This window comes from Chanodichthys erythropterus, chromosome 23 (assembly GCF_024489055.1).
Source record: "Chanodichthys erythropterus isolate Z2021 chromosome 23, ASM2448905v1, whole genome shotgun sequence".
NCBI lineage: Eukaryota > Metazoa > Chordata > Actinopteri > Cypriniformes > Xenocyprididae > Chanodichthys > Chanodichthys erythropterus.
This window is the reverse complement of record NC_090243.1, coordinates 16,718,577-16,743,533: the sequence shown is the minus strand read 5'-3', so window position 1 is coordinate 16,743,533 and position 24,957 is coordinate 16,718,577. Positions and strand designations below refer to the sequence as shown.

General features: G+C 37.8%; 2 protein-coding genes across 3 annotated transcripts; both read left to right on the top strand.

Annotated features, from left to right (window-relative positions):
• Window positions 1–99: 99 nt before the first annotated feature.
• mcm4 (minichromosome maintenance complex component 4) lies at window positions 100–13,921 on the top strand. 2 transcript variants are annotated; one of them, XM_067378492.1, is made up of 17 exons: window positions 100–738; window positions 1,489–1,546; window positions 1,630–1,779; window positions 1,878–2,041; window positions 2,390–2,494; window positions 2,592–2,687; window positions 2,805–2,900; window positions 3,779–3,917; window positions 4,002–4,222; window positions 4,541–4,661; window positions 5,018–5,277; window positions 5,396–5,761; window positions 5,844–5,971; window positions 8,243–8,450; window positions 8,544–8,772; window positions 13,506–13,639; window positions 13,721–13,921. In XM_067378492.1, exons 2-17 carry the CDS (start codon window positions 1,501–1,503, stop codon window positions 13,811–13,813), a joined length of 2,556 nt encoding a protein of 851 aa, XP_067234593.1. In that variant the 5' UTR covers window positions 100–738; window positions 1,489–1,500; the 3' UTR covers window positions 13,814–13,921. The 2 variants fall into 2 exon arrangements, with proteins under 2 accessions (XP_067234593.1, XP_067234594.1); XM_067378493.1 differs by lacking the exon at window positions 100–738 and having other exon boundaries at window positions 758–1,546.
• An 831-nt stretch (window positions 13,922–14,752) lies between these two features.
• Window positions 14,753–21,623, top strand: ube2v2 (ubiquitin-conjugating enzyme E2 variant 2). Its single transcript, XM_067378369.1, has 4 exons — window positions 14,753–14,778; window positions 16,626–16,774; window positions 17,897–18,022; window positions 19,814–21,623. The coding sequence occupies exons 1-4, from the start codon at window positions 14,763–14,765 to the stop codon at window positions 19,958–19,960; spliced, it is 438 nt and encodes a 145-aa protein (XP_067234470.1). The 5' UTR covers window positions 14,753–14,762; the 3' UTR covers window positions 19,961–21,623.
• The last annotated feature ends 3,334 nt before the right edge of the window (window positions 21,624–24,957 follow it).

Sequence of the window (24,957 nt, the reverse complement as noted above, 5' to 3'; positions counted from 1 at the left end):
TGTGTGTGTGTGTGTGTGTGTGTACCCATGCATATACACAAACACATTATATATATATATATATATATATATGTATGTATGTGTGTGTGTATATGCATGTATATATATATATATATATATGTGTGTGTGTGTGTGTGTGTGATTTGTTGTTAATATTGCGTTCAATTTAATGAAAATAATCTGCAAGCAAATATATTTAAAAAAATTGTTGTTGTTTTTCTACCTTTTTTCTTATTAATAGAAATCGTCATTAATGTGTCCAGAAAGTCATTCATCATTTTCTAAGCAAGGGATATACAGTTGTTTTTCCACATAAAACGTCACATACTATTATATGCCAATTGTGGCACTTCATCTTGTCAACCACTTGGACATCTAGTGTTCGTCAGAGGAATTGCCTCTATTTATTCTGCGTTGATGTTCTTTCCCGCGAAAATGTCGGACTATACCAACAGTTGATGGGTTTCGATTATGTCACTCATCCTATAATCGTCAGTCTGCAATTAAGAACGTTTAAAAAATAGTTTATTTTCTTTTTAAAACCATGTAATAGCAGTTTTATTGTGTAATCTAAAAAAATAACAATTTATATATATATATTTTTCCATGAATCGCACGTCTCCCCCTCTCGACTGATAGTGAGGAGCGTATTCTTGGTTGGTCAAAATTTCCCCGCGAAATTTACGTCACAGGCAGTTTCGCGCCACCATTCACTTCTGAAGGGAAACAGAGCGGACGGTAAGTGTTGTTTCTGTATAAACTTACCGTTTTAAACGACAGCAAACGTATTCACGATGACCTAAAAAAAAAAGATATTGATCATCCGCACGTTAACCCAGTGCGCTATAGTTTAAAATAATGGTTATTTTGTGTTCTAGTTAAAAGTCTCAGTTGTGTCATTGTTATGGCTGATGCAGCCATGCTGCTGCTGCTCTCGTTCACTGATCCTGTATAAATCTAGTTACTATACATCCTCCATACCTTCTTAATAAACCCCACATATTCTTCTTTCAAATGTGTTTATATATTTAATCTTAGTAAGGTTCCTTTGTGCTGATTTTCCTTTGTGTTTATTAAGTTTTTGTTCTTTTTATTCCCTGTGAATCTAATGCGAGTATTAGAACTATTTTAGTCAAAATGAGTTGATATTTTGTTTCTATTATTTTTTTTGTGATGCATTGATATTTTCTTAAATGTTATAGTGATGTTATGATCTAATTTTTTTCCTTTTGGGAGAAGTCATAGGCTTGCTATCATAATATAAAATAGTATTTATAGTTTAAAATGACTTTCAGTCATGTCATTAACACATATGATCAATAAAATGTATATAATATTTGCTAAAGTAGTCTGTGTATGAATAATAAACATGCCAACTATTAGAATTTACTTCATGTGGAATAAAGTTTAAATCTAATTGCCTATATTAATGAATCCTTTTAATGAATTTTGGTTCCAGTTCACTAATTTTGAGATTTAACCTTTCAGTTTTGAGTCAAGATGTCTTCACCATCATCTCAGAGCCGTAAGAGAGACCCTCCGACCCGTGAGTTACATTCATGTGGTATTAAATTTTTCTCATCAGGTTTGTCTTTGACAGTTGCATGTAAACGGTTTCTGTGTTTGCAGCTGCGAGCGAGGACCCCCTCTCCCCGCCGTCACAGCGGTCCAGAGCCCATGACACATCCACAGAGCTTCAGCCCATGCCCACATCTCCAGCCATGGACACAGCCGCGCACGACACATCACTGTTCTCCAGCCCTATGGCTCCGCGATCTGGTACGACTCAAATTCGCCATCTTATTTGCGTTGAAATTAATTGCTTATGTATCTGAATTGGGTGAAGGTTTCTAAACATCAGGATTTGTTCCATCCAGTCTTGCAGAGTGAGATCGACGCCAGTTCTCCGCTGATGTATGGCACTCCCAGCTCCAGGGTGGAAGGGACGCCCCGCAGCGGCATACGCGGGACCCCGGCACGTCAGCGGGCTGACCTGGGATCTGTGCGGAAAGCTCCGCAGGTCGACATGCACTCGGAGCCGGTGAGTGAAAGTCCTTGATATTTGCCATTTGAATTTAAAAAGTATTTTGTTTTAGAGTTCAATCTTTTCATTTTTGACTCCCTGGGTGCGTTTTTAATAAATGTAAATTTGAAACCCATAACCTCAATAGTTATTTTGGTCTATTAAGACTTAATATTTTACCATCTTATGAGTATGGACTTTTTTTTGTGGTTTCAATCAGACATGTGATCAAAGATGAGAATTTTTTTTTTTTTTTTCTCTGTTCATTATGACTATAATACTAAAATTACTAATCCATATGAATACAGATAAATTACATCCTTGATTAGTATGTATAATGTTATGTGTGTATCCGGTCATTTTCAGCCGTCTGGAGACGCAGCAGCTCCTGGCAGTGAGCAGGGGGCGGGACAGAGACTGGTGATCTGGGGGACTGATGTCAATGTGGGAACCTGCAAAGAGAAGTTTCAGGTGTGGCTGAAGTCTGTAACTACACCTATGAACAGCTGACTGACAAAAAAAGCTTGTCTTGGCCATGGCTAAATTATTATTTTTTCTTTTCTTGCAGCGTTTCCTTCAGCATTTCACAGACCCCAACTCCAGAGAGGATGAGAATGCTGGTCTGGATCTGAATGAGCCTCTCTATATGCAGAAACTGGATGAGGTGAGAAGTGCAGTACTGATTAGAAAGGCACAAGGATCTGAAGTAGTTCATGTTTGGTCATGCGAAATCCGTAATATCCAGTTCTTGTGTAATAATGTTTTTTGTGTGTGTTCTCAGATCAGTGTTGTTGGAGAGCCGGTGTTGAATGTGAACTGCAGTCATATTCAGACTTTTGATGCTGATCTCTACCGCCAGCTGATCTGTTATCCACAGGTATGTCCAACCGCAGCTTTAGGTGAAATCTGAAAGTAAATCAGCCCAAAATATAAAAATTGACACTACCACTCAAAAGATTTGGGCCAGGAAGGGCGTTTTCACACCTGGCTCATTTGGAGCATTTGATTTGAGACCTGGTGCATTTTCTCTTTTAGTTCGGTTCATTTAGGCACGTCACTTTCAGATCCACACCAAAACAATTGGTCCGAGATCGCCTGAACAATGTGGTCTCGGCCCATTTGAAAATGAACTATAGAGCGGTTCGCTTGTGGTTAGAAAACAATCCAACCCAATGTACCAACGAACCTGGTTTTTGTTCCCTATAGAAATGTAACTGAACATTTCTGTTTCAGAAAACGCAATAATAAAATGCATTTTTTTCTTTTAAGAAATAATACTTCTACTCAGCAAGAATTCATTAAATTGATCAAAAATGACCATAAAGATATTTATAATACTACAAAAGATTTGTTTCAAATAAATGTTGTTCTTTTGAACTTTCTATTCATCAAAGAATCCTGAAAAAATGGTTTCCACTAAAATATGAAGCAGCACAACTGTTTTCAACATTGATGATAAGAAATGTTTCTTGAGCAGCAAATCAGCATATTAGAATGAGTTCTGAAGGATCATGTGACACTGAAGACTGGAGTAATGATGCTGAAAATTCAGTTTTGATCACAGAAATAAATGACATTTTAAAGTGTATTATAATAAAAATGTTTTTTACAATATTACTTTTTACTGAATTTTTGATCAGATAAATAGTCTTGGTGAGCAGAAGAGACTTCTTAAAAAACATAACCTCTAGTTCATTATATCATCGCTTTGACTAATGACCAGATACTCAAAGTCTGTCACTCTTATCCCTACAGGAAGTCATCCCCACTTTTGATATGGCCGTCAATGAGCTCTTCTTTGATCGTTTCCCTGACTCTGTGTTGGAGCATCAGATTCAAGTGCGTCCCTACAGCGCCCTGAAAACCAGAAACATGCGCGCACTCAACCCTGAAGGTAAGAAACCCAGCAAGTAACGGTCACATGATGTTCATTGATGAATGACTACACCTGTCACATCATCGTCTCGTTTCCTTTCAGATATTGACCAGCTCATCACTATCAGTGGGATGGTGATCCGCACCTCTCAGCTGATCCCTGAGATGCAGGAGGCGTTTTTCCGCTGTCAGGTGTGTGCGTTTAACACGCGTGTGGAGGTGGACCGCGGACGCATCGCTGAACCTGCTGTCTGCCGCAACTGCAACACCACCCACAGCATGGCGCTGATGCACAACCGCTCTGCCTTTTCTGACAAACAAATGGTGAGGAGTTTGTGTTTTTTCATACAAGTGGTCTGCACAGGCATTATATTATAAATGAGACCATGTGATTCAACCTGACTAGTACTGACCATCATACCTGTGCTGAGGATGGAGATATCCATGAATCCTGGCCTTTTTTTTTTTTTTTCAGATATCAACTAAATAGTGTTTTGTTTTTTTGCATTATATCATATCATATATTCTGGTTAAGAAAGGTTTTCTTTTGCAGTGGCATTTGTTTACTAGTTAACCAAAATAACAATTGAGACAAATTGTGAAGGCAAACATTAATGGGCACTTTTGTTTTTTATCTGATAGATCAAACTACAAGAATCTCCAGAGGACATGCCAGCGGGTCAGACGCCCCACACCACAGTCGTCTACGCTCACAATGACTTAGTGGACAAAGTGCAACCTGGAGACAGAATAAACATCACTGGTACAACCTGTTGTCATTTATGTTTTGTTATGTGATCTTAGAGAACAGAAGTGTTGATCAAAATGTGTACAGGATGGCAGGTCTGCAAAAACGAGAGCTTTTGGTACTTTTTAAACTACATTTTTAGTACATTTTTCGCTATAGATTGCAACTAAATTAACACTATATAACTGCAATTCGTATTTGATCTTTCCTCTTTCTTGACTTTATAAACAGTGCCCATATATCTGTAGCTTCCACAAGGCTATGGAACAGAATTAAAAGCTAAACTTTCAGAACCATTAAGTATGTTTCAAATTTTTTGTGCTTGTGTGTAATTTGTGAAAAGACTAACAATCATATGTTATTCTCCTCAGGCATTTACAGAGCCGCCCCCATGCGTCTGAATCCACGACAGAGCCAGGTGAAGTCTGTGTACAAGACCCACATTGACGCCATTCACTTCCGCAAGACGGATGAGAAGCGTCTTCATGGACTGGATGAGGACGGTGAGCAGAAACTCTTCACCAAAGAACGAGTCGCCACGCTTAAAGAACTAGCCGCAAAACCAGACGTCTATGAACGCCTGTCCTCCGCCCTGGCGCCCAGCATCTATGAACATGAGGACATCAAGAAAGTGAGTTTAACTGTTACTGGTTAAGACTGCTTTGTCTATTTTTCCTTACAACAGATATAATTCAAATGTTTCTCAGGATGCGAGTTGATGGTAGCCTTTTTTTTTTTTTTTTTTTCAGGGCATCCTGTTGCAATTATTTGGCGGGACCCGTAAGGATTTCACTCAGACGGGCCGCGGGAACTTCCGTGCAGAGATCAACATCCTGCTTTGCGGCGATCCGGGTACCAGTAAATCCCAGCTGCTACAGTACGTGTATAACCTTGTTCCTCGCGGGCAGTACACATCTGGGAAAGGATCCAGTGCTGTTGGCCTCACAGCCTACGTGATGAAGGACCCGGAAACCCGGCAGCTGGTTCTGCAGACAGGAGCGCTCGTGCTCAGTGACAACGGCATCTGCTGCATCGACGAGTTTGATAAGATGAGCGACAGCACGCGATCTGTGCTGCATGAGGTCATGGAGCAGCAAACACTCTCTATTGCCAAGGTGAGGGCGACGCGTGAACAATAACTCATGATTGAGTGAATGATTTTGTCTGGACAGATAATTAAGTTTTTATGTGTCTTAGGCTGGGATCATCTGCCAACTTAATGCTCGGACCTCTGTCCTCGCCGCAGCCAATCCGGTGGAGTCTCAGTGGAACCCCAAAAAGACGACTATAGAAAACATCCAGCTGCCTCACACACTTCTGTCCAGGTAAAAACTAATCATGACAGCATTTAAAACAGTTAATGTAGAGACATTTATTCAAAACATTCATTAATGGATTAGTCCACTTTTAAATCAAAATTTCCTGATAATTTAGTCACCCCCATGTCATCCAAGATGTTCATGTCTGTCTGTCTTCAGTCGAAAAGAAATGAAGGTTTTTGATGAAAAGATTCCAGGATTATTCTCCTTATAGTGGACTTCAATGGACTCCAAACGGTTGAAGGTCAAAATTACAGTTTCAGTGCAGCTTCAAAGAGCTTTAAACGATACCAGACGAGGAATAAGAGTCTTATCTAGCGAATTGATTGGTCATTTTCTAAAAAAATACAACTGTATATGCTTTATAAACACAAAGGATTACCTTGTAGGTGCTTCTGCTTTCCGCATTCTTCAAAAGCTTACGCCGTATGTCCTACGCCTTCCCTATTCTACTTACGGAATGAACGCGGCGCCAGTTTCGTTTTTTTTTTTTTTTTAGTTTTTTTAGTAGAATAGGGAAGGCGATCATCTGTTTAAAGCATATACAGTTGTATTTTTTATTTTTCGAAAATGACCGATTGTTTCTCTAGATAAGACCCTTATTTCTCGTCTGGTATCGTTTAAAGCCCTTTAAACCTGCACTGAAACTGTAATTTTGACCTTCAGCCATTTGGGGCTTCATTGAAGTCCACTATAAGGAGAATAATCCTGGAATGTTTTCATCCAAAAACTTAAATTTCTTTTTGACTGAAGAAAGAAAGACATGAACATCTTGGATGACATGGGGATGAGTAAATTCAGGAAAATTTGATTTAAAAGTGGACTAATACTTTAAATTTAGATTTTTTTTTTTTTGTTGACCGTAATCATCTTAAAGTTCCCCTGTAGTCAATAGATTTGTCAAAAGTACAGACTTCGGTACCTATCGGTACTGAAATTTTAAAAATGTGATGCTTTGAGCGCTGTTGAGTGGATTCATAAACACCTCTGATTGGCCATTGTGTTGACGCGCTCATTGGATATGCCTGTGATTGGCTACAATGATCAAAGCATGGGAGCATTTGAAAGCACACGGAAGTGTTTGAATTTGAAAGCGTTTTGAAAGTGGGAGTGCGAGCAGGTGTCTAACATTGGACCGATCCGTGATAGACGCCTGCTTTCAAACGCTCCCGTGTGTATCTGTGTAAGCGCTTAGTGAAGAGATTTATTGATGACTATTTACAACGTTTTTACAGCGTTGATCATTGAAGAAAATCACAGACACATCCGATGAGCCGTGAAAACAACGGCCAATAAGAGATGTTTACGAATCCACTCAACAGCGCTCAAAGCGTCACATTTTTTAAATTTCAGTACCGACTAGGTACCGAAGTTGGTACTTTTGACAACTCTAGTAGTCAATAATTTTATCCCTTAAAAGTCATCTTTGATCATCAAAATGACATCCTGTGGAAAAAAAATAAAATTCTTTGTGCCTTAAAATAGCTTGAATGTAACTACACCCTTGCTTCATTTAGTATATGCGGATCTCTTAATATGCTAATTAGCCCCGCCTCCACTCACTCACACAAGCTCAGAGATCCACTCGCTCAACTTACTGAGGTAAACGCTGCACAACAGTATCGCTTTTTACAACGTCGGACACAACGGTAATTAATGATTTGCCTTTTGCTTGACTACGTTATCGAACATGAGTTAAGAGGTAGTTTGTGACATCACAAAGACCAGTGATTTCAAACCTCATATCACACCTGCGTAATATCATTGCGCCTGCTGCAGCCATGGAACGGCAGCAAAGTTCCTTGATTATTATGCCTGAATGAGAGTATAGTTCCTAGCCATATCAGCCTAGAAAATCACAACTTTTTATTTTCCGCTGGTCTTAGTACACGATTTAACTACAGAAGAGTCAAGTTTTAAATAGGAAAAATATCAAAACTCTTTGGTCATTTTTAAGCGCGATGCTAACGGTCTAATCAGATTCAATGAACTATGCTAAGCTATGCTAAAAGTGGTACCGCCAGAACCGGAGATCGGCTGAATGGATTCAAAAATGGTAAAACTCAACTGTTTAACTCTAGGGGAGTTGGAAAATTAGCCTATTTTCAAAAAAAGTGGAGTGTTACTTTAAAACCCCACATAAACATAAAAAAATACATTAACTTGATTTTCACCACAGGGGGACTTTAAATCATCTGAAATTAAAATACTGCTTCATTTATTATGTTTTTTTGTCACCTCATCTAAGTGTTTCTCTGAAAAAATTCCTGTTCTTAGGTTTGATTTGATCTTCCTAATGCTGGACCCTCAGGACGAGGCATATGACAGACGTCTGGCGCATCACCTCGTGGCTCTGTATTATCAGAGTGAAGAGCAGGTTGAAGAGGAGTATCTGGACATGGCCGTGCTGAAGGACTACATCGCCTTTGCTCGTACAACTGTGCATCCCAGACTCAACGAAGAAGCTAGTCAGGCCCTTATTGAGGTATATAAACGCACTATAGATCAAGGCACCTGTAGTAGTATAGTATTATATGTAATATTTAATGTTTGCAATATCAAATTTTGACCCTTGCAGGCCTATGTAGACATGCGCAAGATCGGCAGCGGTAGAGGTATGGTGTCCGCGTACCCCCGTCAGCTGGAGTCTCTGATCAGACTGGCTGAAGCACACGCTAAAGTACGTTTCTCAAACAAAGTCGAAACCATTGATGTGGAGGAAGCCAAGAGACTGCACAGAGAGGCCCTGAAACAGTCCGCCACTGATCCCAGGACAGGATTCGTGGATATCTCCATCCTCACCACAGGTATGAATAAGACAACTATCAGTACTGTTTCAAGGTTAAACATTTTGATTAAATATTAAGGGGGCATATGAATTAAAAAAAAAAAAAAAAAAACACTGTACAATATCAGTTATAAATCCGTTATAATAAACACTGCAACATTCTGCAGTCAATTTTGATTTCATGGCGACTTTAATTTAGAAAATGATCTCATAATCATCGCTATTCCTCAATTTAATTTGACCAATTATCCCTTAACTAGTACCTGTGAATATTGTATGCAAATTACAGAGAGTTTGATGGTTTTGATTGGTTGTTTCTGTACGGGTATGCATGCTTGTGCAGACGACCATTATGATTCAATGGGGAAAATTATATTATAATTAAAATATTAATAATAAATTGACAATATAGTTACTTCCGGTCTGGAATGGCGTTCCTTCTCTGACGTCAGTTTGACGGCTTGGGTTGAAAACACTTAAACCACTCCCATCCAACCGTTAGTCTGCTATGAGCGAGAGATGGAGAGGAGGAGCGCTAAAGTAAAACCCTTGGAAATACGTCACAACACTGGAGAAAAGTCACTTGCAACTTCCGGTTCACAGGGACTTTAAACATTTATTTATTTATTTTCGTGATCAGTGCTCTTACTTGACCAATTATCCCTTAACTAGTACCTGTTGATGTCATATGCAAATTATAGAGAGTCTGATAGTTTTGATTGGTGGTTTCTGTACAGGCATAAACTCTTGTGCAGGCCACTAACAAAGTCCCTTTTAAGACAAGTCATTTCACTTGCCGGCCATCTTTGAAATGCCTCTCGGGCATTCAAGTGCAGCTCCTATCTCTTTGAATGGGGAAACAAAACATTCTCCAAAGCTGTTTGCTGAGCTTTCGATTAAATTTCATATTTATATCAAAAGATTGTAAGATTATATGGCTTATATGGCTGTATGTGCTAAGAGATACCAGTACCACTGTGTTATTGTAAAGTAAAATAATAAAAATATATTTCATATTTGAAATCACCAGTGAAATCTGACAACTGTCTCATAAATGTTGTTTCTGAATGCTCGAATCATGACAAAAAAACAGTATTTTTCTGGCTGGATCAAGCTAATGTGCAGTCCTTGTTTTGCATTTCGGACGTGCGTGTCTGACTGTTTCTATAGAAACCGGAGCTTCTAACGGCCGCTGCAGTGACACGATGACTTTACCAATCTGCGATTGGCTCTTATTTAAGAGGCGGGACTTTATTTCGCCACATTACGCGTTGCACTTTCTCCCATTCAAAACAGTACGAGTGACACGTCTTGTTGTTCTATAGTCTTTGCCACTAATTTGACTCAATGGGAAATATTTAAACGTAATTTAAATTAACAAAATGGTAATACATTGATAATTAGGGGCCAAGCACCGAAGGTGCTTAGGCACCTATTGTTATTGTTGGCGTTCCGTACGCTTATTATTATTCTTCCGCTTCTTCTTCCGCTCTTGAAGTCTATGGCAGCCCATAGAACCGCTTGCGGGAAAGTTGTGAAATTTGGCACACAGTTAGAGGACAGTCTGACCTTTTGTCCATAGCAAATTTGGAGTCTCTAACTCAATCCCTCTAGCGCCATCAGCTGTCCAAAGTTGCACTTATGTTTATGTTAATAACTTTTGAACCATAAGGGCTAGAAACAAAATTCTTTTTTCCTCTGATTCCTTGGGTCAAGACGAATCGATTGCACCATATGACGTCATTTTTCCGCCATTTTGAATTTTCTGAAAAACTTACTTTTTCGAACTCCTCCTAGGCCGTTACTCCAATTTTCACGAAAATTGAACCAGATCATCTTCAGACCATGCCGACAAAATGTTATGGAATTCAAGTTGATTTCTCAAACCGTTTTCGAAAAACACGCAAACGAATTGTACGTAGTGCTTGCGAAAATAGACATAAGGCTGTATCTCCGCAACGCTTTATCGTATTCAGACCAAACTTGGTAACTGTCATCACAAGCATGACCTGAGGCAACATGCAGCGTTTCGGCGCAGCGCCACCTAGTGGTGCGGAGATATGAAAAATGGCTATTTTTACTTATAACTTCTGATGGGTTTGGCCAAAAATCATGAATTTGGTCTCGTTGGATTCGGGGAATCATGCCGAGTCGAATGATATCCAATTTTCCCATATTGGACATTTTGGCTGTCGGCCATTTTAAATTTGGTGCTAAAATGCTGTATTTTACGAACGCATTAGCGTATCGTTATGAAACTCGGTATGGGTCATCAGCACAATGCCCTGAAGGAGCATACCAAGTTTAGGACCAGCGCCACCTTGTGGTCAAAAGTTATAACAAAATTTACAAAAATGCTAATAACTTTTGACTATATTAACCGATTGTAATGAAACTGTTTTCAGTAGACCGTTGCTCCGATTTTCACCAAAATCGAACCGTATCATCTTCAGACCATGCTGACAAAAAGTTATGGATTTCAAGTCGATAAGTCAAACCGTTTTCGTATACCAGAGCAACGAATTTGAGGCATGATGCAAAAATGACTCTTGAAGCTGTATCTCTGCAATGCTTTATCATATTCAGACCAAATTTGGTATGTGTCATCACAAGCATGACCTGAGGCATCATACAATGTTTCAGCACAGCGCCACCTACTGGAGTGGAGATATGAAAAATGGCTGTTTTTGCTTATAACTTCTGATGGGTTTGACCAAAATTCATAAATTTGGTATGGTTCATCAGGACAATGCCCTGAAGGAGCCTGAGAAGTTTCGGACCAGCACCACCTTGTGGTCAAAAGTTATAACAAAATTGACAAATGCTAATAACTTTTGATAATATCTACCGATTGTAATGAAACTGGTCTCAATAGATTCCTTGGGTCATGCTGAGAACATAGATATCAAATTTGCCATATTCAGCTGAACTTCCTGTCCGCCATATTGTTTTTCTTTAAAAACCTACTTTTTCAAACTCCTCCTAGACCTTTGCTCCGATTTTCACCAAAATTGAACCGTATCATCTTCAGACCATGCCGACAAAAAGTTATGGATTTCAAGTTGATAAGTCAAACCGTTTTCGTATACCGGAGCAAAGAATTTGAGAGATGATGCAAAAATTACTCTTGAAGCTGTATCTCTACAATGCTTTGACATATTCAGACCAAACTTGGTACGTGTCATCACAAGCATGACCTGAGGCATCATACAGTGTTTCGGCGCAGCGCCACCTACTGGAGTGGAGATATGAAAAATGGCTATTTTTGCTTATAACTTCTGATGGGTTTGACCAAAATTCAGTAATTTGGTATGGGTCATCAGGACAATGCCCTGAAGCAGCCTGAGAAGTTTCGGACCAGCGCCACCTCGTGCTCAAAAGTTATAACAAACTTGACAAAAATGCTAATAACTTTTTTTTCTAATTGCTCACTGCTGCTGTTGGTCTGATGCTCACGGCCATGTTGGCTTGCTTCTTGTGCCGTTTTTGTGCTTGGCCCCGTAATTGCTGCTTGCAGCTATATTTATTCTTCTTCTTCTTCTTCCGCTCTTGAAGTCTATGGCAGCCCATAGAACCGCTTGCGGGAAAGTTGTGAAATTTGGCACACAGTCAGAGGACAGTCTGACCTTTGTCCATAGCAAATTTGGAGTCTCTAACTCAATCCCTCTAGCGCCACCAGCTGTCCAAATTTGCACTTATATTTGTTAATAACTTTTGAACCATAAGGGCTAGAAACACAATTCTTTTTTCCTCTTATTCCTTGCCTCAAGACGAATCGAACGCACCATATGACGTCATTTTCCGTCATGAAAATTTTTCCGCCATTTTGAATTTTCTGAAAAACTTACTTTTTCGAACTCCTCCTAGGCTGTTACTCCGATTTTCATGAAAATTGAATCAGATCATCTTCAGACCATGCTGACAAAAAGTTATGGAATTCAAGTTGATTCCTCAAACCGTTTTCGAAAAACTAACGAACGAATTGTACGTAGTGCTTGCGAAAACAGAAGTAAGGCTGTATCTCCGCAACGCTTTATTGTATTCAGACCAAACTTGGTACATGTCATCACAAGCATGACCTGAGGTACCATGCAGTGTTTCGGCGCAGCGCCACCTACTGGTGCGGAGATATGAAAAATGGGTATTTTTGCTTATAACTTCTGATGGGTTTGTCCAAAAATCATAAATTTGGTCTCGTTGGATTCGGGGAATCATGCCGAGTCGAATTATATCCAATTTTCCCAATTCGGCCATTTTGGCCGTCGGCCATTTTGAATTTTGTGCTAAAATGCTGTATTTTACGAACGTATTAACGTATCTTTACAAAACTTGGTATGGGTCATCAGCACAATGCCCTGAAGGAGCCTGAGAAGTTTCGGCACAGCGCCGCCTTGTGGTCAAAAGTTATAACAAAATTTACAAAAATGCTAATAACTTTTGACTGTATTCACCAATTGTAATGAAACTGGTCTCAGTAGATTCCTTGGGTCATGCTGAGAACAAAGATATCAAATTTGCCATAGTCAGCTAAACTTCCTGTCCGCCATATTGTTTTTCTTTAAAAACCTACTTTTTCGAATTCCTCCTAGACCGTTGCTCCGATTTTCACCAAAATTGAACCGTGGGATTTTTTAATTTCATAATCAATGCTCTTACTCAATTTCATTTCACCAATTATCCCTTAACTAGTGCCTGTGAATGCCATATGCAAATTAGAGAGTCTGATGGTTTTGATTGGTCGTTTCTGTACAGGTATGAGTGCGACAGCACGCAAGCGTAAGGAGGAAGTGGCTCAGGCATTAAAGAAACTCATCCAATCAAAGGGCAAAACACCAGCTATGAAGTACCAACAGTTGTTTGATGATCTTCGTGGCCAGTCAGAAGCGGTATGCTTGTTATTTTAATACTAATAATGTTTAAAATACTACAGCTATAAATCTTTACTTGATGTTTTCCTCCAATTTCAGGCCATTACTAAGGACATGTTTGATGAGGCCCTCAGAGCACTTGCTGATGAAGATTATCTGACGGTCACAGGAAAGACTGTTCGGCTTCTGTGAATGCTTAATATGCCTGACTGCTGCTTCCTCTTTTGTTACTTTATCCTTTTTTTTTTCTTTCTATAGAGCAATTATTGTTAATAGTGATATGTATGGAGCCTTTCTGGTTGCAATAAATGAGTTTTGTTGTTAAAGAAAAGATTTTGTAAATTGTGTGGTTTATGGCTGTTATTTACATAAATATGCAAAGCATCAATTCACTGACCTGAATCAGTCGCATTCACTTTCCTCTAGTGTTGGGAAAGTTAAAACCTCAACGAATGGAATTGAAACAAGGTGCAGAAACGGGACAAAATGGCTTGCAGTGCGTAGTGGGACAAATAGACATCGTGAAAACACTTTAGTCAAAAGTCTCACACAGAAAGTCAAGCATTGAATAGTTTTGGTGTTAATTATAACTGGATTATTTACACAATGGCAATCAAATTAACAGGATGCCCAAAAGGATGGGGGGAAAACAACTAAAGTTAGCTTCTGAGGGTGTCAATTTGGTTAATTTAAAGAACTTTTAGGAGATAAACCAACAATTTGCCACAAAACCAAATCCATTGCTAATGCTTCTTGATGCGCGTGCTGTTTTTCTTAGTAAAGGGCCTCTTAATGAAGGATAATGTCATGAAGGACCAGGATTTGGTTGGTTAAAAGTGTACTAGAGAAGGCTAACTGGATGGAAAATGAAATGAGGAAAAAGAAAAATGTGTACTTTTTTTTTTTTTTCATCTAAAACATGACAACATGCAAAAGACGTAATAGTGAAATGATTTAAACAACTCAAATGACCTCAAATGTTATTGTGATATAATGCTCTGTCATATGAAATATATATTTTAAAAAAAAAATCTTTGCAGTGGAGCCACACCCCTCCCTCTCTTCCTACAGCACTGCGCGCATTAGTCACATGACCCCCGACGTCACGGTTTCGTACGCTTTTGGATTCGGGCAGAAGAAGATGGCGGCCTCCTCAGGTTAGTCTCACAATCTCTTCAGTCCTCGCGGTCTCCCGCAACTGTATTTTAACAACTGAAGCGCCAAGCACACACCTCACAATCTCATTTACATTATCTTAGAGGTTTGCCGTGCTCAAATGTTTTTATTTCCTTCACTTAACAGTTCAGTGTGCAGTTTGAACTGTGTGTGTGTGTTAGCATCGAGCTAACGGCCCAAAAACAGACCTGTAGTTTAAAAATAACTGCAGGTTTATTTTATTTTAGCAGCTAATGAATAATATAGGCGCACATCGAAAATAATTATGCTCTTATATGGTACAGAGGTATTGATACAATGTTGTATGTTGCAGTTGGGCGGGTGTATCGGTGCAAAAAATGTGAGGCGAGGCGGAGCGTTGACGCGCGTGCTGCTGCTGGTTCCGTCCAGTGCCTTGATAAAACGGGCCTTTAACTGATGTTTGTTTTGATTTTTACCTGAGCAGGTTAATACAGGTTCATTTAAACCTTTTAAAGACAATAAGGTAATGGATAAGTGCGTTGATTGTGTAATAAATATATATATATATATATATATATATATATAAATATATATGAGAGAGAGAGAAATTCATTATTTTTATTGTATGTAGATGCAAATTACAGCAGTGTTAGATCTCATAAGATCAAATGACACTTAGAGTTCGTATGTAAAGGACAACATATCTTGAACACTTATTTTAAAACATGCTAAAACTAAGATCATTAGAGAAGATTATATTTTCACAAGCTAATTTGCACACAGTTGCACTTGACAGAATCAGATATATGTAAATGAAATTTAAAATGTGTATGTTTACACATTTTAGGCTCAGATGCATCAACTGATCTTTTATCAAAAATATATTGAGTTATTCAGTCTTGCGCCTGTCGTCTTGGCCTCCAGATTTTGAGGAAGTGAGAAACTGTGATAGAGCGGCATATGTGTCATTTCCTGAATCATTCACAGATGAGTGATTAGTCTTTCCTTTAGACACTCACCTGAACTTGCAAATCTTGTCCCTCCACTTTGTCAACAGTAAAAACACTAGATAGCTACTCTGTGTTGAAATGCACAGTTTGCTAACATTTCATATTTGAAACGGCACAGATTTTGTCATGCACTTAAATGTGCTTACTTTATTATATTTTGTCTCTGGTTGATCAGACTGTTCTGTTGTTTTTGAAGGTTGAAGATGACAATGAGATCCCTCATACAGCCATTATATATTAATGTTTTGTTCGAAAAATGATTTAAACCAATTGTTTCCTAGCCATTGCATCAAATACACATCAAATGTACCTCAAATAAGAGGTTTTGCACATCCACAAAAACAGAAAGCAGATGTTGGTTTCATAATAAATGAAATATGCTCCTGTCTGAAATGTCTTACTATCCTTCCCAGTTCAATTCTTTTTACAATTTTAACATTTTAGATAATTTTATAACCAAGATATCCAGGAAAGAGTCAAGGAAATAAATAAAAACTGAAATCTTTCTACAGTGAATATAATTTTTTTTGTTTTGTTATTAACCTCAGCTCTTAAATATTTAATAGTGGCAATTCATCAATAAAATGGTTTTGAAACCCTAAATAAAATTGAATGAACTAATTCATTATATAATCAACTTTTGCAGTGCACTTATGTAGTCTTGCGGTGTGACAAATGGATTTTTCAGAGTATAAATATTCAGTGTAGTCTTTTGATTAATAAGAGCTATTAAAAACTGTATGTGTAATTATTATTGGAAAAAAAATATACTTCTGTTCAACTAAAATATTTTGTGAATTACCCAGCTACTCAGTCCGAGAGGCACTTGTTCATGAATTGTCTTTGTGTTCTTGCAGGAGTTAAAGTCCCTCGCAATTTTCGTTTGTTGGAAGAGCTTGAGGAAGGACAGAAGGGTGTCGGTGATGGGACAGTGAGCTGGGGTCTGGAGGATGATGAGGATATGACTCTCACACGGTGGACGGGCATGATCATTGGACCTGCACGAGTATGTTTGCTGGTTAACCACATTTGATGTAGCAGTTAAATGACAATAATGATGACTCGTTTGACTTCTTCAAGTGTTGTGTTAAGAAATCAGGTGCTTTTTTTTTTTTGTTGCATTTCAGCTATTTTATAGCGTGACTGGAACGTGGGCATTAGTAAACAGCATGCCTTCATACTATCCAGCCTGACACATGACAGCCGGTGGTGTAGATTAAAGATAAAGATTTATGCTATGAAAACAGTACCGCTGCAGAAACCTACCTCAGTGGTTTATATATTTGTTCAAACTGGCAACATTATTTATTGGGCTGGAAAATGACCCATCCAGAGGTGTTCTGGCTATGTGGTATACTGAGATTTTGTTTCATTTGCTTAATGGATGAATTGAAACCTGCCATGAAACCTGTCTAGGTCATATTTCACCCTGAAATTATATTTGGCATAAAGATAATGAATCCTATTTTAGAATGAGATTACTTTCAGGACATTTAAGCACTTCCATTATAAATTTAATGCATGCTGATTTAAAAAAAATCACAATGCAATAATGAGAATTATGGGTGCAAAAAATGCTGAATTGTTATGACAATAATGTCACTGTGCAAATAATCTTAATGGCCCTAAAACTGGCTTCATTTTTCATGTAATTAATATAATTAAATCTAATTACAGTGTTGATTTTGGGGTGGATTTTGACCTACACATTTCTTTATCTGATTCTCCGTAATAATAGTGCTATTGTACAGACAATGTAAGATAATTGTGTCTTTTAGTTTGCAGTTGTTTGTTTTTTTCAGGGAGCTTTTAGCCTGGTAGTTTCTTGTGCATTCAGCTAGCATGAAAAGACAAGGTCGTTTTAAGTGGATAAAATTGGTAAATTCCTTTCTGTTTGAAGCTGAAAGTTAAGTGAAATGTGTTGCCGTCTGTAGTCCATCATCATGTGCTGTTATCGTATATATAAAAATACTGAAAAACAGATTACGTCAGCGTGTGAAGTGTGATGTTTTTTTTCGAGTTGTGTAGGTCTGTTCTCTTTGATGAGATGATGTGCTTGTTATCCTCTCACTTTCATGTTCCACTCGGTATTTCGGCTTTAACCTTTGACTTTTTCCTCCTTTCTCAGACTAATTATGAAAACAGGATATACAGCCTGAAAGTGGAGTGCGGACCTAAATATCCTGAAGTACCACCGACTGTTAGATTTGTAACAAAAATTAGCATGAATGGAATAAATAATTCCAATGGGATGGTAAGTTGAAACATTTTATTTTATATCATCATTATTTTAACAGCTTATTGTCTTAGATTTTAGATCATTTTGCTGCAAACTAGAGAAATGTGATGTTGCAGTTACTTTCATACCGATGCAGAAAAGAGTCACATCAGTACTGCAGAGGAGGGACGTTTTTCAGTCTGCCTGCCTAAGCAGAAACAATAATGAATCTCAAACATGTCTAATGAGATACAGAATAAAAAAAGGAGCTGCAGAAACGGTTTATTACACTACAGAGGATTGTTATATTTTCGAATCCTTTAATGATCGGTCAAAATATGTGGTAGTCTGTTGGATAGAGAATCAAGATTTTTGTGCTGTTTGCCTAGTGGAAGTATATTGGTTTAAGATTAACTAAATCCCAGACTAAAATACTGTCATTTTGCAAGCTAATTTGTTGAAACAAATTGGGGGGAGCCTCTAGGCAAGTAAAAATAAAAGTAAAACAAACACATACAGCTAATTATAAAAGGATGCCTGCTTTCAACTAAAACAAGAAGGAAGCATTTGTAAAATGACTTCTCTAAAATCTTTTCAAACGGAAGATTGTTTGTCACCCTTTGCACAAATTTTCTTGTTTTCTGTTGTTAGTTTAAGGGGACGTCCAGTGAGGCATCTTACGCCAAGCATCTGGCACATCAGGAGATTTAGGCCTATTTGAGCTTTTTTTTTTTTTTTTTTTTTTTCGGGCAGTTTGATTAGTTTTGCCCCACTAGATATGAAGCAGTCATACTGATACTACAGGACTTTTTTGTTACACATTTTCGCTTTGATCCCGAAAGTGGAAAAGTGTTACACACGGTTTCCAATGCAGTTTCAAAAAGTATGGAATTTGATTTGAGTAATTTCCAGGTCTGGTTAAGTATGGAAAAGCAAAACAAATGTTTCCAGACTATTAGCCCTATTCAGGTTTCTAAAATAAATTTATCATAAAATCATCAATTTATCAAAAAAATCTAAGTGTTTTCAAGGCGAGTCATTTAGTGGTTGTCAAACAGGATTATAAAACATAAAATTTGTTAAATATGATCTGAATTATTTATTTATTTTTGTTGGGAAATTTAAGTATCCCTGGTTACAGGAAGAGTTTTTTTTCCCCATGTCAATGCAATGACTTCAAACTTTGCTTTTCTACTTTAAGCCGTTACTGCTTTATTTTTCCTTTTTAGCTAGTTGGATCGTTTTGCTTACAAGAAAATCTTTGAAGTTTAAGTTGAAGTTTAGCTGTGTCGACTACATTTGTGGCATAATTTGATTAGCACAGAAAATAGTTTTGTCCCATCCTTCAGTTTTTTTTATGCAAATATGACACTTACAGTAACCCTACCAAAAGTTAACCAGTCTCACCTGAAAACAGAAATGTGAAACTGGTGTTTTTTTTAGTTCATGTTTTTTTTCTAGCCAAATGAACTTTTGATTACGTGTTATGAATATAATAATGAGTTTCCTACCAACAAGTATAATGTTTAAATCTTGTGGCTTTTAAAACTGTATATTTTAATGCTTACCGTCCAACTCTGTGTATTTCTATTGTGGGTTACTATAACCACAATTCTGTCTTTTTTATAACTGAGAAATGAATTAAAATGATGCCACAAATGCTGCTGACTGGGTTTTAAACCCCAAATATTTCTTTAATAAATCAGGGATATTCTTCAGTTAATGTTGTGACATGATTAGTGCAGTGCAGATTTGTTTAGTTGCATCTTAAATCATGTAACTCATTTCCACGTCTCCTTACTTTCTTTCTGTCTGTTTTTGTTTCAGGTGGATGCACGTAGCATACCAATTCTAGCAAAATGGCAAAACTCATATAGCATTAAAGTCGTTCTTCAAGAGCTAAGGCGTCTTATGATGTCCAAAGAGAATATGAAGCTTCCTCAACCACCGGAAGGACAGACGTACAGCAATTAATTGTAAATGATTGTTATGACCCTCTGTCTTAAACCTTACTCTCTTAGAAATGTCTTGTAAATCATCAGAAAAAGAAAAAAACACAAATATTGCTCACTCCACGCTCAAACAGTCTCCGCTGCAGGAGCGCAATTGGACATTTCTAATAGTTTAGCTTGAGAAACAAAGAAAGGAAAACGCCTATATTGTGTGGCACCATGTTCAATTCTGTTTTAAAATTAAGAGTGCACAAATCTCTCTCTTCCAGTTACATTTACATCGACCACGAGCTTTATGTTGATGAACTGAATCCTGTCAGCATAGACGCAGAACGAAGGCATGCTAGGTGAGGTTTATACAGATCTGTTCATTTTAAGTTAAAATAACGGGACACCAAAACTAAAAATTTAGGATGCATATACAATGGCATGCTTATTAAAAAAAAAAATGAGGAAAAAAAGAAAAGAAGTAAAAAATAAATTGTAAGTTAACGTTTAAAGAATTTTTTTTTTGTGTGTGTGTATCTGAACCCCTCACTGACAATAACGTTAAGGGTCCTAAAAGTGTGCCTGTAGTCTACTAGTAGTATCGCAGAGGGGTGGGAGCGGTTCTGAACTTTCTCTTCTGTTTGGTTTTTATTTTCAATGTCTGTATTTGACACAGTCGCAGTTTGTTTCAGCGTGTTGTAAACGGATGCTCTGTTCTGTTCTGAAATCAAACCGTGCGCAAGGATCTGTCGGGTGCATTAAAATGTGACTCTCCAACCCGCTGTCAGACTCTGTTTGTATACGAGTCCGTCACACGCCGCAGAAATACGCTGAGATGTTACTGTACGTATAAAGCAGCAAACCCTTGCCATTCAGGGACGGGATACGGAGAGTGTCCGACTCGCTGTTTTGCATCACGGCCTTATTTTTACAGTGATAGATTCATTTTCTACATCAGACCTAGCAGTAAACGCTCACGTTGATCTCATATCACTGCAAGGTAACTAAACATAAGTGTGTGTTGTGATACATGACATTTGAATCGCTCATCACAAGTTTATCTGATGCGTTTGCACACACTTCGTAAGGTGACGTACTGTGAAAATCATTTACAAGGTAGGGTGTTTTCATTAGGAATCACTGATTGTGTCAATGGTAAGGATTTGCTGTATACTTGCCCTTGCTTAACCACAGTGCTTTACGACTCCACTTGTAACTGCAACGGCATGCTGTCATGTAGCTTTCATTACAACACGAACTAGTACTTCAGTAATTATAACATTAGAAACACTGTTATAATCCTTAGGTACTCTAACAAAGTTAATCTTTGAATTAAATTGTAATTCCAGTGAATGGTGGGGGTTTGTTGTGCTGTTCTTCATTTATGCTTCGGTTGGCTATGACCTTTTTATTGAAGTCTTCATTAGCGAAAACTAATAGGCAGTTATTGTGCAAATTAATATATGTAGTGGCAGTTTTCTTACAGTCTAGACATTTTCAGAGCCACAAATGAATCACCCTGTAATGCATCTAAGAAACATTTTTTTTCCTCCCTGTTCATTTTTTTTTTTTCTTTCTTTTTTTTTTTTAAAGACGTATAATCAAATTAAGTTGAATATGTGACACCGGGGCTATGTTCAGAATAATAAAAAAAACATTGTGGAACACACTCTGTTCTTACTCTGGTCATTTTTTGCAGGGTGTCTTGTTGAATTATTTATGGAATTTATATTAAAAACATGGGTTGAAATAATTGTTTAATCAGCTACACCACCTCAGGTTTCAAAAGTTTTATTTTTACAGTGATGCCAATGAAGATCAGTTCAGTGAACAGTTCTTTAATGAAACATTTTGTGTGTGTGTGTGTGTGTGTGTGTGTGTGTGTGTGTGTAGAACATTTAAATAAATCTAAAGAACCTTTTGTGGAATGGAAAGGTTCCGTGGAGGTTAAAGGTTCTTCATGGAACCTTCAATGCCAATAAAGAACCTTGTGGCAGTACCCTCAAAAGTACTCTTTATCTACCCCTACCAGTAAATACTTTTAAGGTACAAATATAAAGCCTTTAGAGGTAGATAAAATACAAAGGTGTGTCTTTGAGGATATTGTTTTTGCACATTTTTCTTTTAGTTTTTATAAATGTACTTTTTTTTGTTTGTTTGTTAGATGTAGTTGACTATGTGTGGCACTTATTCATGATGGACTGACATTATAATGAAAATGTCTTGTTTGAAGTGAATATTAAGAAAGACAACAAAATTGAACCCTTTCTCTTTCTTAATGCATGTTCTTTGTGTTTTTGTGAATAATTTGTCAGTGCATTTTATTCCAGAAGAATATTTTAAAGAAATTTCTTTCAGTCTAGTCTGACATTCCTTTTGGTATGTCAGCAAGCCCTCTTGTTTTTCATCCACCTTTTTATGATCTAATCAAGTCTGGCAGAAATTTAAGTCCTGTGCTACATATTTTTGTGTCACATTACATAAGTAATGTGTAAGTAAAATGTGTTGAATATCTCAGCTGGAGCGACATTGCAGTCATTGTCTTAAATATGAGAGATTGACAAGTGATTGGTTATGATTTATTATTTTTATGTCCTGTCATCTGAATAAGTTTTGTCCTTTTGATTTGTAAGCCTTAGGTGGTCCATCATTAGACAAGACAAAAGAGAGCTGTCCATCAGTTTAAACCTCTCTCTCATCCGTTTTATCTTTGATGTACTTTGATTCTCTTTCTATTAAGGGGTCTTGCTAGTGCCGAAATACTCTCCTCTTCAGATTTAACTGGGTAATGGTGGAATCCAAGTGATTTTAAATACACATTTTTTCTCTTTGTCAAAATGCTCCCAGAAAAGGGAAATTAGTTATTCTGAGCAAATCTGCTGCATTTGAGTGCAAATGCCACTTGGTTTGATATGTTTGCTATTCATTGCAGTGACATTTTTTCCCCCTAGTAACTTTTAAATGTGACTTAAGCGTCCAAATAGTTTTTGGGGTTGCTGATGAATGTCTGAAGAAGGCTATATAGATCTGTGAGTGTGACCCCAGGACAGAATAACATCTAGAGAGACCATAAAGCAATGAGCGTTCTTTTTCCTATGGCAAGTTTCGCTTGTATTCGAGTTGTATTGATCTGTCTTTCAAGATCAGAGAAATACATTGTGTTCTTTGATCTGTTCCTGCATGGACCAAGGTTGACAGAAACTGTCACATCACAAGCTTGCTCAATGCTAAACCCTGCAGGAATGATAAAGATCAAACCTGAGTTTTGCTTGACATTTTAAGTATGCCACTAGGAGGCGCTATATGCTCAGCCATGAGATTCATTCATCCCTTTCAAATTCACAGAAGATTCTCTGTGCTTGCAATACTGGCTGTAATCACTAGAGTGCACTGAATTGACTTTGCATCCATAAACCAGTGCTGCAGCAATGCATTATTTTTATGTTTCCAAAAAAGACATGCTTTATTGACCTTGCCAAAGGGAAAGCCGTTGACAGAGCGGGAACAAGAGCAGTCGTCTCTTGGCCATGTTATGGTGTCTTTGTGTCTCATGCTGTGTATAATTGGAGCATTATCCACGACACTTGTAAGCGGTTTGTCTCTGTCCAAGGGGACCTTTCATCCTGAATTAACCGCTACTGAGAGAGGAAAAGTCCCTTATTAAAGAAAGAACCTTATGTGTGTCAGATGTTAACTGAATTGCTCTGTCATTAAGCTTGTAAGGCAAGTGTGGCCAAGAAGTCATATGTCTGTATAATTCATTTATATTGGTGCAAGCAATCTTGTCAGTCAGTGTGAAAGACTCTTTTAAATATAAATAGGCAATGCTTTGTAATAACTTTCAATGGTATTTACATTGCACTTCAAAGATTACCATGCATGTCCAAAAACATGGTAATATCAGGATACAGTGGGAGCATGTGCCGTTGAACAATTTTGTTGTAATCATTGCCAGAACAATACATGTTTGACAAATAGTCTCCATTGGTACTAGGGCCCAAATATCTCAGACCACTATAGCTTCAGACCACTTTTTTTTTTGTTGTTATTTAATTTACATTTTTTTATTACAATTGATTATCGACATATTAAGTTTTCTGTGTTTAAAAAAAGATATTACAATTCTGTCAAAAAAATATTTTTTTTATGTTTTCAAAGAGTGAGTTCTCAAAAATGAAATTTCTGTCATTGAGTACTCACCCTAATGCTGTTCCAAACCCATAAGACGCTAATCTTCGTTACACAAATTAAGACATTTTTAATGAAATGCGAGAGGTCCAACCCCCAACCCCCACCCCATCGAAAGCAACATAATTACCAGTTTCAAGGTCCAGAAAGGTACTAAAGACATTGTTAAAATAGTCCACATGATAACAGTGGTTCAACCATAATGTTATGAAGCGACGAGAATACTTTTTGTGCGCCAAAACAAAACAATTTTATTCAACGATTTCGTCTCTCCCCTGTCAGTCTCCTACGCTGTTTACGTTGTATAGACAGTACAGCACTTCCATGTACTACAACAGAACGCCAGCTCTTTATTTGCTGATGCTGTTCACATGATCATCGTTATTTTTACTTGTTTTTTGTGCGCAAAAAACATTCTCGTCGCTTCTTAAAGGTACAGGTTGTAGGACCTGCCACTAGAGGGCGCACTACCAAAACAATTACAATCGTGTGGTTTGATGACGCTAAGAAGGTGCGTGGAATGATGGGATTTGTTGTCTTCTACCTCGCGTGGGTCTAGAGACGCGATGCCCCGCGTTTGGCGTGTATGCACCATAATACTAATCGTGTTGATCGTTATAATGGCATACGTTTTCTGTAAAGCCTGTTGAGTAAAACACAAGTGAGATCGGCATCTCTTTCTTGGTGAAGTTTGTCGCGAAGCTCTCTCCATCTAGAAAAGGCAACACCGATATTGATCCTCGTTCTTTCTCTCCTTTTGTCCCAAACTCTTCTTGGGTCGTTTGGTTGGCCCGTACGCTTACGTTTATGGGAGCTGTCCTTGTCGACAGAACCAGCGGCAGA

What these genes read in the sequence shown, in the direction of transcription:
- mcm4 (XM_067378492.1), top strand. Translation starts at nt 1,501, where the DNA reads ATGTCTTCACCATCATCTCAGAGCCGTAAGAGAGACCCTCCGACCC. An exon ending in GCGCGCACTCAACCCTGAAG is followed by an intron (nt 3,918 to 4,001) that starts GTAAGAAACCCA and finishes GTTTCCTTTCAG; the next exon opens with ATATTGACCAGCTCATCACT. An exon ending in AGACAGAATAAACATCACTG is followed by an intron (nt 4,662 to 5,017) that starts GTACAACCTGTT and finishes TATTCTCCTCAG; the next exon opens with GCATTTACAGAGCCGCCCCC.
- ube2v2 (XM_067378369.1), top strand. An exon ending in TGATCATTGGACCTGCACGA is followed by an intron (nt 16,775 to 17,896) that starts GTATGTTTGCTG and finishes CTCCTTTCTCAG; the next exon opens with ACTAATTATGAAAACAGGAT. An exon ending in TAAATAATTCCAATGGGATG is followed by an intron (nt 18,023 to 19,813) that starts GTAAGTTGAAAC and finishes TTTTTGTTTCAG; the next exon opens with GTGGATGCACGTAGCATACC.